This window comes from Harpia harpyja, chromosome 7 (assembly GCF_026419915.1).
Source record: "Harpia harpyja isolate bHarHar1 chromosome 7, bHarHar1 primary haplotype, whole genome shotgun sequence".
Taxonomy (NCBI): Eukaryota; Metazoa; Chordata; class Aves; order Accipitriformes; family Accipitridae; genus Harpia; species Harpia harpyja.
In genome coordinates this window covers 36,168,572-36,184,465 of record NC_068946.1, presented here as the reverse complement: position 1 = coordinate 36,184,465, position 15,894 = coordinate 36,168,572, and the positions used below count along the sequence as shown (strand labels likewise).

The 15,894-nt window shown below is 35.5% G+C and overlaps 1 protein-coding gene across 1 annotated transcript in view; it reads right to left on the bottom strand.

Moving 5' to 3' along the window:
* LOC128143709 (sodium channel protein type 2 subunit alpha-like) overlaps nt 1-15,894 on the bottom strand; it is a 48,850-nt gene that overhangs the window by 30,124 nt on the left and 2,832 nt on the right. Inside the window, 10 exon segments of the mRNA XM_052791236.1 lie at nt 368-724; nt 1,884-2,057; nt 3,874-4,112; nt 4,933-5,065; nt 7,527-7,907; nt 8,259-8,549; nt 9,398-9,604; nt 10,452-10,593; nt 11,885-11,948; nt 15,556-15,792. Coding sequence (XP_052647196.1) covers nt 368-724; nt 1,884-2,057; nt 3,874-4,112; nt 4,933-5,065; nt 7,527-7,907; nt 8,259-8,549; nt 9,398-9,604; nt 10,452-10,593; nt 11,885-11,948; nt 15,556-15,792 — 2,225 coding nt within the window.

The following is a 15,894-nucleotide window of genomic DNA, read 5'->3' as shown; positions in this document are numbered from 1 at the left end:
CTCTTCTGCAAACAGCAAATTCCCATCCCGGGAGCACAACACCTGGGGAGCCTTTGCTTGCTCTTCTCTCTCTAGGTAACCAGGAGTAGTCCACAAAAACCTGAACACACAATGCTTCTCTCTCTCACCCATATCCTCTGAATTGCACTCCAGACCCCTGAGGGAGCCCATCCTCCAAGCTGAGGATTCTATATAGGATCAGAAATCTAACAAACAGAAAACTCTATTTCAGAACCCATACTCGTAACAAATTCAAAATCATAAAATACATATTTAAATAACACATCTAATAATGCCTAAAACTTCATTACTGGTTCCGTTACCATTCTTTCTCTAAATGAATTCTCAAATTATTTTGGCTACGTACCACTAGGTTTCCAATCACCATGACCATCATGAAGACAGTAAGGCACATGGGTTGGCCTGCAACCTCCATGCAGTCCCACATCGTTTCTATCCATTCTCCACACAGCACTCGGAATACAATCAAGAAAGAGTGGAAAAAGTCATGCATATGCCAGCGTGGAAGTTCACAGTTCTCAGAGATCTTGCAGACACATTCCTTGTAGCTTTTCCCAAACAGCTGCATTCCAACCACAGCGAAAATGAACACGATGATGGCCAGCACCAGCGTCAAATTCCCCAGAGCCCCCACTGAGTTACCAATAATTTTTATCAGCATATTTAGAGTTGGCCAAGATTTTGCCAATTTGAAAACTCGCAACTGAAAAACAAAAATACAAAGACATTATTTGCAGTAGTTATAAAAACACCATAGAAATAAACAGATTATGAACTAGTGCCTCTCAGCAATAACAAAAAGAAGAAACTTCAACATGATTCCAACAACCATAACTTACACAGAAACAGTAGTTTCATAAAATCCACACTTTTAAAGCATAATAAATGTTAGACTGCTCTTTTTTTGTGTAGCATACCTGTATTCTTTTCTACATGAAAGAAAAAGCACACTGGATGAATTTGTTCAGATAGTGAATTCTAAATATGGCATACGTCTCAAACATTATGTGCAGAAACAAATTAAAAAAACCAATAAAGCTCAACAGGATTCTACTGAAGGAAAATAAAGGATTCTGAAATCCTTGAAGAATGAGGTCTTTCAAAAGAATATTGCCTCCAACAAATTTAAAAAAGATCAGACAGACCCACATTCTGGAAATAAAAGCCAAACACAAGCTGTAAGTCAAACATTTCAGCTTACGAAGGGGAAAAAGTATAATTCATACTCTTTCTCACCCATAACCCACCCAAAATAAAAAAGGTATTAAATATTTTTTGTTTTCAGATAAAAGCAAAATGGAAATGCAAAATGGAAAGAGACCACAGGGAAGGAATGTCTCATAGTTCATTTCTCATTTTTAAAATAAAAATATTTTTCTAATAAAATAAAGTATTCCTTTTTTGCCAAGGTGGGAAAGAAAAATAAATATTTTTTAAAAATTTTTTAAAAATATGAATTTTGTAACTCCTACATTTTAAAAGAACACTTCTAGTCTTTTTGCAATTTCCAGATATGGAAGTAGACAGAAGACTACAAATGTTTTATTTATTTATATCTCTCAATATGCACTAAATAAATTGTACACTTCACTGTGCTTTACCCATCCATGTTAAAAAAATTACAATAAAATTACAGCTCTTTCCCTTGAAAAAATGCTTAGTTGCTTCTGAACCATAAAATCACACACACTGTTCAGTGATAACATAAATAATTTTGTAAAACATGCTTGCAGAGATAATCTGTGATGCTTAGCAAAAACTATACATATTACTAAAAAGTGTCTTATTTACATGAGTACAGTTAAAATACAAATATAATGCATTAATTAATGCAGATATATTATTATCACTGATTTATTTACCAATCTGAATGATCGGAGAACGGATAATCCATCCACATTTGACAGAAAAAGCTCCACCAAACTAAGGGTAACTATAAAACTATCGAAAATATTCCAGCCAACTTGGAAATAATAAAAAGGATGCATGGCAATTATCTTGAGAACCATTTCTGCTGCAAAAATTCCAGTAAAAACCTGAAGGAAGAATGTTTATTGTTACTTTATAGATGAGTATGAATAAGTTGAACCAGCAGATAAAGAACAACTTAAGAAGTAACAACCCTCTTACAGCAGGATGTCAGAAAGGAAAATTATCACAAGCTGAACCTCACCAAGAAGGTAAATGGCAACATCAAAATGAGCTGTAGCATAAGTGTTAACTTTTAAACCCAAGATACATTTAGTGCCTAGTGAAGAATAAACTATTCTTAACAGACCTCCTGTTTGCTCCTCACATCTGCCGTCCATCTAATTAAAGGAACTTTCCTCAGCAAGATAGTAACAGTTGCTCTTGCCACAATGGAAGCTGCTTTAACAAAGGTGTGCGGAAAAATATGAATTGGTCATAAACTGGAGAGTGATGTGCTATTAAATGAAGCCTTCATGAGAACTCACAGATACAGTAAGTATATCTTCTCTCTCTAGCTGCCAAAAAAAGGCCAGTTACACCAAGGCTCATGTTTGAAGTAAAACTTTCTGCCTCCGAATGCCTCTGAGGCCTTCTGAAGCAGAAGGCAAAAACCACCTCTGAAATAAATTTATTGTGTTTACTGTAGATGTATGACTACCAGTATCTACAGAACTGCATAAATTATTATCTTTTACTAGAAAGATGAACAGACTTTAAAAAAGGCAGGATCATTTGACAGTCTTTTAAAGATAGTGCTACACAGTTCAAAAAACAAGAAATCAACTGCTGAGACTACACCTGTATTATAGTGGCATTTTAGCTGTCTGGGAGTAAACACAAATTCTTATCATTACGAAGGAACACTTGTACTCACACAGCTCAAAATTAGAGTAATATTAAGCTACTTCATCACATATGAAAGGAAAAAATGGTTGCGTTTCCTGGGTAAAACACGCGGGCATGATCACAAGACAGCCCTCTGCAACAGCTATTGATCCTCACCCATTCATCCTCCCTGTCTTTCTCCTCAAATACTTCCTGAATCTATTTATAAACAGCAACGTGACAAGATTATATTCCACCGATAATGATCTCTGACTCCAGGTTAAGGTGAAAACATTGAACTATGTCTGTATTGGCTAAAAACATCAGCATACAATTTAAATGTTGACACATTAACAACTCGGGACTTAAACCTGAACACATTCCCAACATGTACTAGAATCTCATATATTCTAATAACTGAATTGTTTTATTATTCTGCTACATCATAATCACCAGAACTACCACTTACAATAAACATAGGTTAAGAAGTACAGCAGATAACATTATCTGTATTATTGCCATTATAAAACAAACAAACCAACCACCCCAAACCCAACTTACAGACTGTGTCCACTAGGGAACAAACAGTCTATATCAACAGACCCTCTTGGATTAAGTCACACATTCTTCAGCTTCCAAATTGTTATGGACCAATCAAAGCAACATTCTTCATGGAAATACAAAAATAACAAAAAAAATAACAGTGCAAAATCATAATCCAAAATAATATCCAATTCTTCTTGTGTTATCAATGATACTTACAGTAGAAGGGATCTAATTTGGCTCCAATGTTTTTTGTAATACTAAACAAAATCAAGTCAGATTTCTTTTGGTTTCGTGTCATTCAAACTCTGGTTGTTGAAAACTCTATTTGCAGAATTTTTAATATAGAAATCAATCTCTTATATACAACATATCTCAAATGGTAGTTTTAGACTATTTTTAGTACAATTAAACCTTTATTTTATGGGATGATAATAAAAATAATAGAAGTAATTCTATTTCAAAGAGACACCAGGTTCCAATGTATCAAAGGATATAGTTCGATGGACTTACCTGATTTCCTATTTTAAGTACATTACTGAATTCGTCAGTCATTGGATAATGTTCCATGGCCATAAACAGTGTGTTTAAAATTATGCAAACAGTGATAGCTAGATCAACAAGTGGATCCATTACAATAGATTCAACTACATTCTTTACTTTCAACCAGGGCTCCCAACAATTCCAAATTAAGAAAGTGTGGGCAAACTTATACCAGCAAGGTGGACATTTTTGTCTGGATTCTTCAAGTTCTGGCAAAAAAAAGAAATATATAGTGAACAAGTTTTGGACAAAGTGAAGATAAATTTTTGGTTACCTGCTTTTTCAAGTTTTAATCTTTATCCCTGGAACCATTAAGGATGTTTGGAGGAACCTCCTCAGATTTCCAGGAACTTAACTTATTGCTGCTGACTGAAAACATTTTTAGAAGACTAGAAGAAAAACCTCAGGAGTTTTTAGCTAATAATTGAAAAAGTTGTCTACTTTTAATATCATATGATCTTGTTTAAAAAAAACCCCGAAACTATTTATGCTTACATTTAGGGATAGTTTTCTCAGTAAAACTTCCTATTTCACAGTCCTCTCAAATGTTTAATTATTTATTTTCAGCAAAAATAAGATTAATTTCACCATGAACACGTTTGAAAACTATTCAAGCTTTTTCAAGAATTTCACTAGTAATACTTTCACAGTTCCAAAGAATCCTACTACAAATTTCCTTCTCCGTATTAACTAAGGCCTGGCCTTTAATCTTCTGTAACATTTTTACAGTACAGTTAGTGGAAAATTTATCACAAGGCATATCTTCCAATAACTGTACTGTTAAACATTAATAACTTGTGTAAAACACATACAGATTATCTATTTTAATCAGAATGTTTCTTTGTTTAGCCTTCTTATCAGATTCCTTCAATTCTTTTTTCAATACATGCACTTTTGTTCTATTATTCAGCTTATGTATTTGCAATGGCTACATATTTTTTGTCTTCTGTATTTGCACTACGATATAATACCTTCAAGCAAGTCTAAGACTATGTCAAGAAAGTTCACGCATCTGTAGCTATAACACACCTTCCATTGTATTTGTGATAATGCCAGCTATACTCATGGCTCTTTCCCTTAAACTGGGATCCTCCAGCAACTCCACGGGTATTTGATATGAACTTGCACGCCTCTTTTTTATTTCTATTTCTGTAGTAGTGCTCTATAAAAATAAAGGGGGGCATAAATTAAATTCAGCTTTAGAAATACTGCAAAACAGCTATCAGAAAGACTCTTCAGTTTCAATGAATTCATAATATATAAAGCTTTGTATTTAAGTGCTGTTACATCAGATTTTTTTCCATTATACATATAACATAAGCCTAGTATTTTTTTTAAATGGCTATTTTCTCCTTATACTTCTGAATACTGTTAATACTTACAAAGTACTAAAAAAAGATTTTGATATTTAGTTCCCAGATTACCATTGCATTACAGTTAACTACCATTAACTCCACATTAGACACAAAGAAATTTTGGAGGAGGTCATAATCAAAGAAACAAACCAAGACTGTTGCAGCACTGGAATCGGAAAAACTCCTAGTTCCACGCTTTCTCTACCAATATTCCACTTCTAAACTAGTTCAATCACAAGATATTAGAAATACGTGATTCATGCTAGGAAGTTTTCTGCAATAACAATTACTCTAAAAGTAATTTTTATAGATCAGTCTTGATCTCTATATCCTTTAAATTAGTTTTGAATGGGTATCTTTTACATTGAATAGCTATAATGTCTGATTCGTTTTATTAATTTCAGCTGAAGAAACAAAAGAAGTCAATCTAACTAACAAAAATTGAAAGTGTTTTATTAAAAAAATTGAAAGCTGTGTTATAGTTATATCATTGAATATACCTCAATTATAAAAAAGTTTTGAATGTATGAGCATGAGTAGATTTTTTTCCAGTAAATTAAATAAATGCATGAAAATGAAAGTATAATTAACTGCAAGAAGATTATAAACTGTAAGGAATCTGGCTGATAACTGTAAGGAATCTGGCTGATGTACTTTCAGATGCTGTGACCTGTGTAAAAATTTTTGTTTCAATAAAAGAAGGTTTCTAGAAAAAAACATGCATTCCTGAAGCAGACTGAGGGAAAAGGGAAACCTGATCAGAGGGAGAAATGGATGAATTTGCATGTACTCCTTTTTTTTTAATTATATCCTGATCCTAGGAAGTGAAAAACTCAGATCATCTCTGAGAGTCAGGAGAAAAAAAAGGTTTCAGAGCTTCTAAAACATCAACATAATCTCAAAGGCTATGCTACATTTGCACAATACCAAATATAAGGACGGGGGGAAAAAGTAGAACCAGAAGATTATTGACAAAGAATTAGGAAATACATTTAAAGGGAGGCTAAAACCATAAAGAAAGAAAAAAAATCAAACCAAAACAATAATATGCAGAATGTTTAGAAAGCTGAGTGTGGGAGATTTCATGAAAAATGGGGGACATTTCTTTGAGCCTGATTATTTAGAGTTAGCGTAAGTAGGCCGCAGTTAGCATGAGTAGGCCAGAGTACGTGACAGCTGCAGTATGAACGGACTTTGAACCACCACAAAAACAACGGACATGAGGAACTTGGGACAGTGGAGCAATTAATAAACAAGATAACAGAACTGCAGAGGCAAGAAGGACCTGCAAGAGCTTTAATGCAATTAAGAAAGCTGTCATTTTGGCTTAGAGCATTTAGCTGTGGGATGGGGACTTAGGAGTTGGTTTGTATCTTTGTTAAAAATCGGGGTTTCTTTTATTCTTGTATATTTTATTATTAGGTATAATGTTGCTTTTACTGTGTTTAATTAATTGTGTTCATAGATCTTTGCAAAGGGCAATACAGCAGGTGTTAATTGACGAAAAACAAAAAAGGGGGAATTGTGGACACATATTTAGCTAACGGTCGCAAGAGCATTCCAGAAGCCTTTAGAAGACCTTGAACAGAATAAACAAGACGACAAAAAAAGAAAGATGCCAATTAGAACACAGGTGCGCATTCCACAATAAAGTGAACTTGGCACAAAGAACCTCAATTCGGCAGTTTATCTTGACCAATTAGACTGAGACAAGTTTTGCATGTTTTAGTTGGTACAACCAATTATGTTCTATGTTTATGCGCGTGTACAGAGTTGGTATAACCAATTATGTCTTATGTTTATGCACGTGTACAGAGTTGATATAACCAATCATATTTTATGCTTGTGCGCGTGTACAGTGACTTTGCAGAATATGTGATTATAAATATGTGTGTGTTTTAGCAATAAACGTCGTCTGCTTTCAACTTCACAGGCGTTCGTTTATTTCTACCTCCTGCAGCTGAGCACCCTATTTTGGGTTCTAAAACAGATTTAGCAATGGAACATTACTGATTTGATTCACTATGCAGGTGCATGCATATCCTTGCTCTGCAGGTATATAACACTGTGCTACTTTGTTCTCTTTCCATTTTCATGCTTCAGCCTCTCACTTTGGAGTGAATCACCGTAAACCCATTTCATTACAGTAAGATATGCAAAAGCATTCACAACTTCTCAAGCATTTTTGAAGCATTTCATTCCATTAAAACATTGCCTGGTGCAATGAAGAAAAGTCATGAAATCTCGAGTAATTTAAAACTTTCTTACATAGTCATCGGTTGTTGGTTTATCTATTATCACCTCTGGCAGAAGCTGTCCAGTAGGCGACAACAGACGTGGCGGTCCATCCACTAAGGAAACCACCCCATTGCAATCCACAGTGCTGTGCATCTTCCCATTCACTGGAAACACTGTCAGCTTTCTTGATGATCTACTAGCCTGACTAATGTTACTACTGCGGCGTTCACCATGTCTGCGTGGCAAAAAGAGAGAACCTCTTCTGCTCCCATTATCCTCAAACGTGCTGTGCTCATCATCAGCAAAGTCATTTTCAGATCCTATCTCTCTTCCATATTCTCTAAAACTGAAAAGACTTGTTCTGCTGCTACGTCTGGGAGAAAACAGGGAGCCACGAACGCTCAGTAAAGACTGCAAAGGAAACAAAACAATGACCGGCTGGACATTTTAAATATACAAAATGCATGTCTATGTATTAAAAAAATAACAATTTATATTCCCCAGAAATCTGTCACTGTTATTTTTAATACAGTGCCTTAGGTAGATTTCTCAGACTTCTGGGGAAAATGCAATGCTGCTGTACATGTTAAGACCCACCAGATCCTAAACAATAAAATGAGAGAGACCAAAACGTTTGTTTAGGTACACTCTAGAAAATAATACCAACAGTAAGTCAGTATTTAAAACAATGCAACATTAGTTTGTTGGATATTACCGTTGTCTCACAAACCCCCAAAATAACAACTGCACTATTCACAGTACCTGGTGGGGTGATGTGAACGGCTTCCCATAAGCAAGTCTGTTCCCATCAAAAGAAAAACGGAAACCTTTCCTTCTGATGCTGCCATCTGATTCAGATTTTGGAAGCTTTTCATCCTTCATGTCATCCTCTTCTCCAGAGAGCTCCCTCTGCCTTCTTTTCTTCCTTCTATTTCTCCTTTCTTTGGCACTTTTTGAGCTAAGCTTGGATGCATCTGAAGAACTATCTGAGGGTCCATCAATCCCACTTTCACCGCTGTACTCGGTCATCTCCGCTGCAGCTGCTGCTATTGCCTGCCACAGCAATTATTTAATGTGATGCTTTACAAATCACACCATTTTTTAAAGAAAGCTATAATCCTTGTTCCTAAGATTTATATCAAATCACTTCCGGATGTGTGACAAAAACCTAGACGGACCTGTGCAAAACTTCAAATGGAATTCTGTAATACGAGTTAAAATAAAAGGGCAGTTATGAAAGTCGCTGTTTGAACAGAGTTCTACTTTGCATCCATATCATGGAGTCAGCCCGCATTGCTTACAGCATTCTGCCAGAAAGTACATTAGAAAATACTTGAAAATTAATAAAATTTATTAATTAGAGTAAATGTAATTGCAAACAAAAGAGCTAAACAGAGTCATACTTCAGTCTGTATCAATTTAGTAAACTAATTTTAACTGTTATTGTAAGTAACAGCTTCGGGGTACTACTTCCAGTCTTCCATTCACTGGTGTTAACACAAGTAGCAAAAATTAGTCAGAAATTTATGGATAAAAGTATTTTAAACTCTAATCAAGGCTTGACAAGTATTTCACAAGTATTGCAATTATTTCTAAGCTCATAAGTTGGAAAATCATCACGACAGGTTACTAGATACTACCCCTAGATCAGAAATATCTATTTTTAAACTATTATTCTGATTTGGGGAGTACTTTTTGTTCTCAGTTCAGAAATTCATTAATGCTTTAAACATTATACATCTAAACAGCAATAAAAAGCCACAGAGAATGCAGTCTGAAGTACTTGTGAGTTATGTAAAAGAATGCCTTTTTTTTAATATGTTGATTTAATTATTGGTTTTGTTTTGAACAAATAGCATGCAAAGGAATATACTAAAGCTCAAACTCTTGTTAGAAAATACCTGAGCTTCTTCTTGCTGCTTCCTCAGCTGTTCAAGCATGTGCTGCAAGTCTGCCTCCCTCTGTTCTGCTTCAACCATAGTTGCTTGATTTTGTTCTTCATAGGCCATGGCAACGACAGCCAAAATCAAGTTAATCAAATAGAAGGAGCCCAGAAAAATGACCAGAACAAAAAATATCATGTATGTTTTGCCAACAGCTCGTAGCGTCTATAGGAGAAAAAGAGAAACAATCCATCTGGTGAAGACATGCATCAGTTCTGCAGTTCATAAGCATTTACTGAATTTGAAAAGTACAAAACTATTATTGAGTTGTTCTTCCTTCTGTAATAAGACCATACAAGCTTTCTGAATTACAAAGTAATCAACATAAAGGGAGCATTCATGTATGAGAAAAACATGTTTAAGGATCATGCTGCTTTGAGACAAACCTCTTTTAATGCCTAATAATCTTGAAAAGGATGTGGGATCAGAGTAATTAATGTAAATCACACATCGCAGGTTCAATGCTTAGCATGCTTAGCATGTATTAGCATGCTTTCCCGTTGAAATAACCAAAAGAATTAAAGATGGCACAACCGATTACATAATTAAAAGATAATATTTATTATAATTAACAGATTTTCACACAATATAGTGAAAAGCTATGGTAAGAAAAGTAATTTATATCAAGCCATGCATTCTTAGTTATCAAAAACAGGATTCAAAGTACAGAAATTAAGATTCAGATTTTGCTGTCAGAGTATTTTTACAGTTTAAACTCAATATTAAAGTTTTTGAAAATAAGATCTTATAATGAGGCACAAAATGAAATACACACTGTAAAAATTAAATAAAGGATCAAAAAACCTCATGTGCCTCTTCAGAAGTCATGTGAGATTCTGTAGTAAGTGCCCATGTCTGCTTAATTCTGCAACTGAATTTGCTTCCTTTCATAAATACTGTTCATCTTCAATTGCTAACAATAGCAATGGTATGTAATACAAATATGAATAGCCTTTCCGTGTTTGATATGGGGTCAGTAAGATATTAACCACAATTTTTGCTATACACTCACCAGCTGATAAAGATTTTCCCAGTAGTCCTGTGTCATCAGTCGAAACAGTGACAAGAAAGCCCAGCTGAATGTGTCAAAGCTAGTATATCCATAGTTGGGGTTTCTACCAGCTTTCACACAGATAAACTCTTCTGGACATTTACTAGGAGGAAAAAAAAGAAAAAAAAAAAAAAAGTAAAGCACTGTATATAAAAAAATCATCTAACACTAAAATGTTTTTAAATTATTGTACCTTGAGCTTCTAATGAAGGTTCACTAGATCTAATCTGTGAAGGGGGCTGCTATTTGTGGCTTACAACATTTAAAAAATCAGTGAGGAAATTAAAAGAGTGTTCTTTAAAAAAAGCCAGAAAAGAGCAAAGAAGTAAATGAAGATCTTTCTTTCTACCTTCTTCCACCATTATACACAAAATAAAGTTTATTCCCAACAATTTGTTATTACCTCTAGAGATACCTCTTCTATGGAAACAATATATTTACCTAACACAGAGATTCCATAAAGTCAGTACTTTCATGCAAAAGAAAGTCAGTATACATATTTTATGCTGAATTTTGTCTGTCAGCAAGGTTGGCATACCAGATTTCTTGGTTTCTTCAGGTTTGTGAATTAGTCAAGTCAAATTAACAAATTCCACCAATTCCTCAACAGCAAATAACCATCATAGTGATACTTTTATCTCCTGAAACTGTACAAATCAGTTTTGATAGCAGGTGATCCAATCTTGATATCAACTGTAGGCACACTGTTTCAGTTATTGCATTCTTGAAGGGTAGAGGAGGTTCTTGCCTCCAAAACCTCTACAGAAAAACACTATAAAGATTTCTTTTCTTATATGTGCATGTACATCTGATGCATATTTACACACACACATAAAATTATCTTATAGTTAGTCACATATATACACAAAATGTTTACAAAAAAAGATTTAAGTACATCTGTTTTAAAGACATAACCAACGAAAACCAAGGGATGGACTGATATATCATTAGAATATAGAATTATGTGATTTTTTTTTTTTTACAAAGAATTGTCACAAAGAGAGAGCAAGACAGTGCCATGCATGCAGTCCACAAACAGAAGAATCCTGAAGATGTCTTCCCAAAAGGCAGTCATAAGTCCCAGTGCCCCATGCCTATTTTAGAGATGAGAAATGGCATGAAATCCATGATAAAGAAGTATGTTCTTGACATTGTTAATGCAATATCTATGTGCTGAAATGGAATTTTCTAGTTACCTAAGAGTTTTTAAAAGAAATTTACAACAAAGTATTTTCTTATTCAACATTTTACTCATTCAAGTGTTTACTTACTATGAACTGTGACCACATATTATTGATTGCGAAGTTACGCAGCTAAATTAGCTTTTTAAGTTTAGAGTGATGTTTTTCACATTTTGTTTAGACAGGTAGTATGAAATTTTCAGTGTACCTTACCCTGCATCTGAGCTATTGCCACAAAGCAGATAATCCTTTTGTCCTTCTATGCGATAGAAATGATCTAAAGAAAAAATAGGAAGCAACATGATTATAAACCAAAGGAGTTTGTTTTTTTTTTTTGTGAGGATGAACCTCCATTCAAGTTATCATGGTTTGAATGTTCATAATCTCCCATTCATATTTTTCCAATAATGGGTTCAAATACTGGCACATCCATACTGGTAAGTAAAGCTGCAAAACTAAAGAATAAAATAAAAACACAATGTAAAAATAAAATCCTAGAACAATGATTAGAACACCATAAATTGCATATTCTTTTCTTGAGTCATAGCAAACACTGAATATCCTTCCAAATCTGATGTTCAGTAAACGAGAGAAAGAAAGTACAAAGCTTAAAATTCCTTCTCTTATTCAGTAGGTAGGTTGTAATCAGACAATTAAAGCCTACCTTACTTAAAATGGAACCATTTACAATGGCTGGCTCACAGTTTTGAAGTCAGAGCAACATTAACTAGCACATCCTGTGACTGAAAATATGAAGGTAGCATTTACAAGGAAGACGGATGGTCCAATGGCAGTGTTATAACAGCTGCTGTCCTATGAACAACTTCACAGCATTTTTCTTTTAAGGTGGCAGACTTCAGAAATAAAGGAATATCTTTTGTTATTAATGATTAACACCTGTGCTGTCCTTAAAAAAAAGAAAAAAGAATACAGCTAGAAAGATGATAACAAATTGGGGAAAATGTTGCTATGAGTGAGGGCAGGCCCCATTCAGAGGGACCTAGGCAGGCTGGAGGAATGGCCTGACAGGAGACACATAAAATTCGGCAGAGACAAATGCAGAGTTGTGTACGTGGGAAGGAAGAGCCCCTTGCAGTGGTACAGGCTGGGAGCCGACCAGCTGTGGAGCAGCTCTGCAGAAAAGGCACTGGCGGTCTTGGCGGACAGAGAGAAAGGTGAAGGTGAGCCAGCAGTGTGCCCTGGCAGCCAAGAAGGGCAACAGCCTCCTGGGCTGCATGAACAGCAGCACAGCTAGCAGTGCAAGGGAAGCGACCATCTCCCTCAGCTCAGCACTCATTAGACTGTACCTAGAATATTGTGTCCACATTTGGCCCCCCCAATGCAAGACCGACATTGATAAAGTGGAGCAAGCTCAGCAGAGAGTCACCAAGGTCATGACGTGACGAGAACACTGACCCTGTGAGGAGAGGCTGAGGGACCTGACCCTGCTCAGCCTGGAGAAGGGGAGGCTGTGGGGGGAGTTGGTAGAAAGCACCCAACTACAAGGAGGTTATCAAGGGAACAGAGCCAGGTTCTTCTCACTGGTGTGTGGCAGGAGAATGACAGAAAATGGGCATAATTTGAAACAAGAGAGTTTCTGACTGGATATAAGGAGAAACTTTTCACCACGAGGATAGCCAGGCACTGAGATCTAGAAAACAGAGAGAGTTCTGGAAAAAACTCTTATCCAAACTAAACTAATCTTCCATCATCCTCAGTTCATATCCTCAATGTACCTTTCAAGCTGACAAAAAGCTTTGGTTTTCACAGGGTAAAAAGCTATTGTAGTATTTAAATAGTCAGAAACAGCCCACAGGATGAAGAATATATGAAGATAGGAGGATTCTAAAACAAACACTTAAATCAAATCTAGTGATGCCCAAATCCTACCATTCAAGAACAGTACTTATACAATGTCAGAAAAATTATAATCCTATTACTTCCATAATGTCTTTAGAGCTGGCCAAAACTCGAAATGTTCAGATACTGATCTAAATGCCAGGTGCCAATACTTTGACATGTGGATCCAAGATCTGTGCATATATTTTCAAAAAGTGAATCTGGCCTTGTTCCTTAATAAATGAAAATGCACAGATGTTAAGAAAAGTCACTAGAAGGTATCACACTCAGTGACAGCTGACCAGCATATGATATGCTGAAAAAAATATTAGGAGGATCCACACCTGAGGCCAGTGAAATTATAATCCAACTGACATATAAATGATTAAGAACAGGTTATACAAGAAAGGAGGAACACAAATACAACTAGATGGAACTGCCTTGCCTGCATCAGCACTCCTTGGAGTCTCCCAGCAAAGTCAACAGTTGTAGCATAGGAAGCAACTGACATTCTGAAAGATTTTAGTTCTGTCTTTTAGTTTTAGATTGCTACTTAGTGGAAAATGGAAATAGAGGATCTACATACTGTATTTGAAGAGAGAATTCACAAGTGTTCTACAGCATATAAACTATCAGCCAGAATTGCCCACAAAGCACTATCATCAATCCATTTTCACATCCCTTCTTAGGCCAAATAAACTAGCTAAATTGATAGATTGCACAGAAAATGTAAATACAGTCACAGAATTTCCAGAACTTCAGAAGTATAGAAAGAAAATCTGAAAATACAGAAAACAGCACAGAACTTTAATGTCCTTTTTTAAGTAAGGAAGGAAATATGACTCATCAAAACTTAGCATGTAACAACTGTATTTTCTATTACTTTTGAGTCAGTGAGGAGGAAAGCTAGCATCCATTATTCTACCAATTTCTTTTTACTTAAATACACTACTTCTACAATTAATTACTGAACAATATCCTGTAAATCCACTTCCAGCACAAACGCACACATAAAAATGAATCAAATTTTTGGCAATTAGAAGTTGTTATACTACATCTCACGGTTCATTATATATATTACAACTTCACTGGTGCTATCACTTAAAATGACAAATACAAAAAATAAGTATCTGTGTGTTTCTGAACCAGCCTGAATGTTGTCACTGCAGTCTGCAGAGATTAAGAACGTTGAAAAATATCTGGATAAAGATGTATTTGTCAGCCTCCTTAGTAACAACAATAGGACCTACAGATGAATACCATCTCCTTCCCTACCAGAATCTCTACTTGCCTAGTGAGTTCTTTGTTTCACAGAGAACAACTGGTTTCTTTTCTTACCTCTACCTAATAATAAAAGTACATCTTAACTAGGAAATCTGTGTTATTTATCTAGTACTTCTCTGTCTTATTTATAACCTGAAGATACAAGGAGAGGCTAAGAGAATTGGTTTTGTTCAGCCTTGAGAAGGCTAAGGGATGTGTGGGGTGGGGGGATCTTCATGCTACCTACAAGTATAACATGAAAGGCTGTAATGAAGATGGAGCCTGACTCTTCTCAGAGGTGCACACTGGAAGGATAAGAGGTGACTAGCCAAAACTTGAGCACGGGAAATTCTGAACTGATATTAAAAAAAGTTACCGTGAGACTGGTCAAACACTGGAACAGGCTGTGCAGAGAGGCTGTGGTATCTCAAACCTTGGAGATATTAAAAACTTGACTGGACATGGCATTGAGCAGTCTGCTCTAACTGGACCTGCAGCTGAGCAGCAGTTAGGATCTCCACAGTCATCCAGACCATCCAACCTGCACGATTCTGTGATTCTAAAACCAACCTAACCTAATAAATACGTTTCTAAGTGCAGTTAATGGAAAGAACAATCATGTCTGTATGAGTCTGAGATGCAACACACAAAAATCCCTACTCTTTGTCATCCTATTTAATTGATTTTTATCTTTAGCCTATAGTATGAAATGGTGATCTTATGTGTGCGTGTGTGTGTTTACACACAAAAAAATTTTAGCAAGTTACTACAGTATTTCTTACTTTCATTCTCAATGTATGCCGTCCAATCAAACACTGTACCATTAAAGTACGGAGCTAGGTATTTTTCAAAAGACGTTGAATTTTTTGATGGCCATAACAAGCATTTATTCTTCAAATTGCCCATGAACAGCTGCAGTCCTATTAGTGCAAACACACTCAGGCAAAACACAGTCAAAATCATGACATCTGAGAGCTTCTTCACAGACTGAATTAAGGCTCCAACAATAGTCTTCAAGCCTGCAAACAGAGGCAGATTTTTATTATAATATTAAATATTTACCCAAGCTAAAATGCAATGTGGACTACTCCAACACACTATTAAATACCATGCACAGCTTC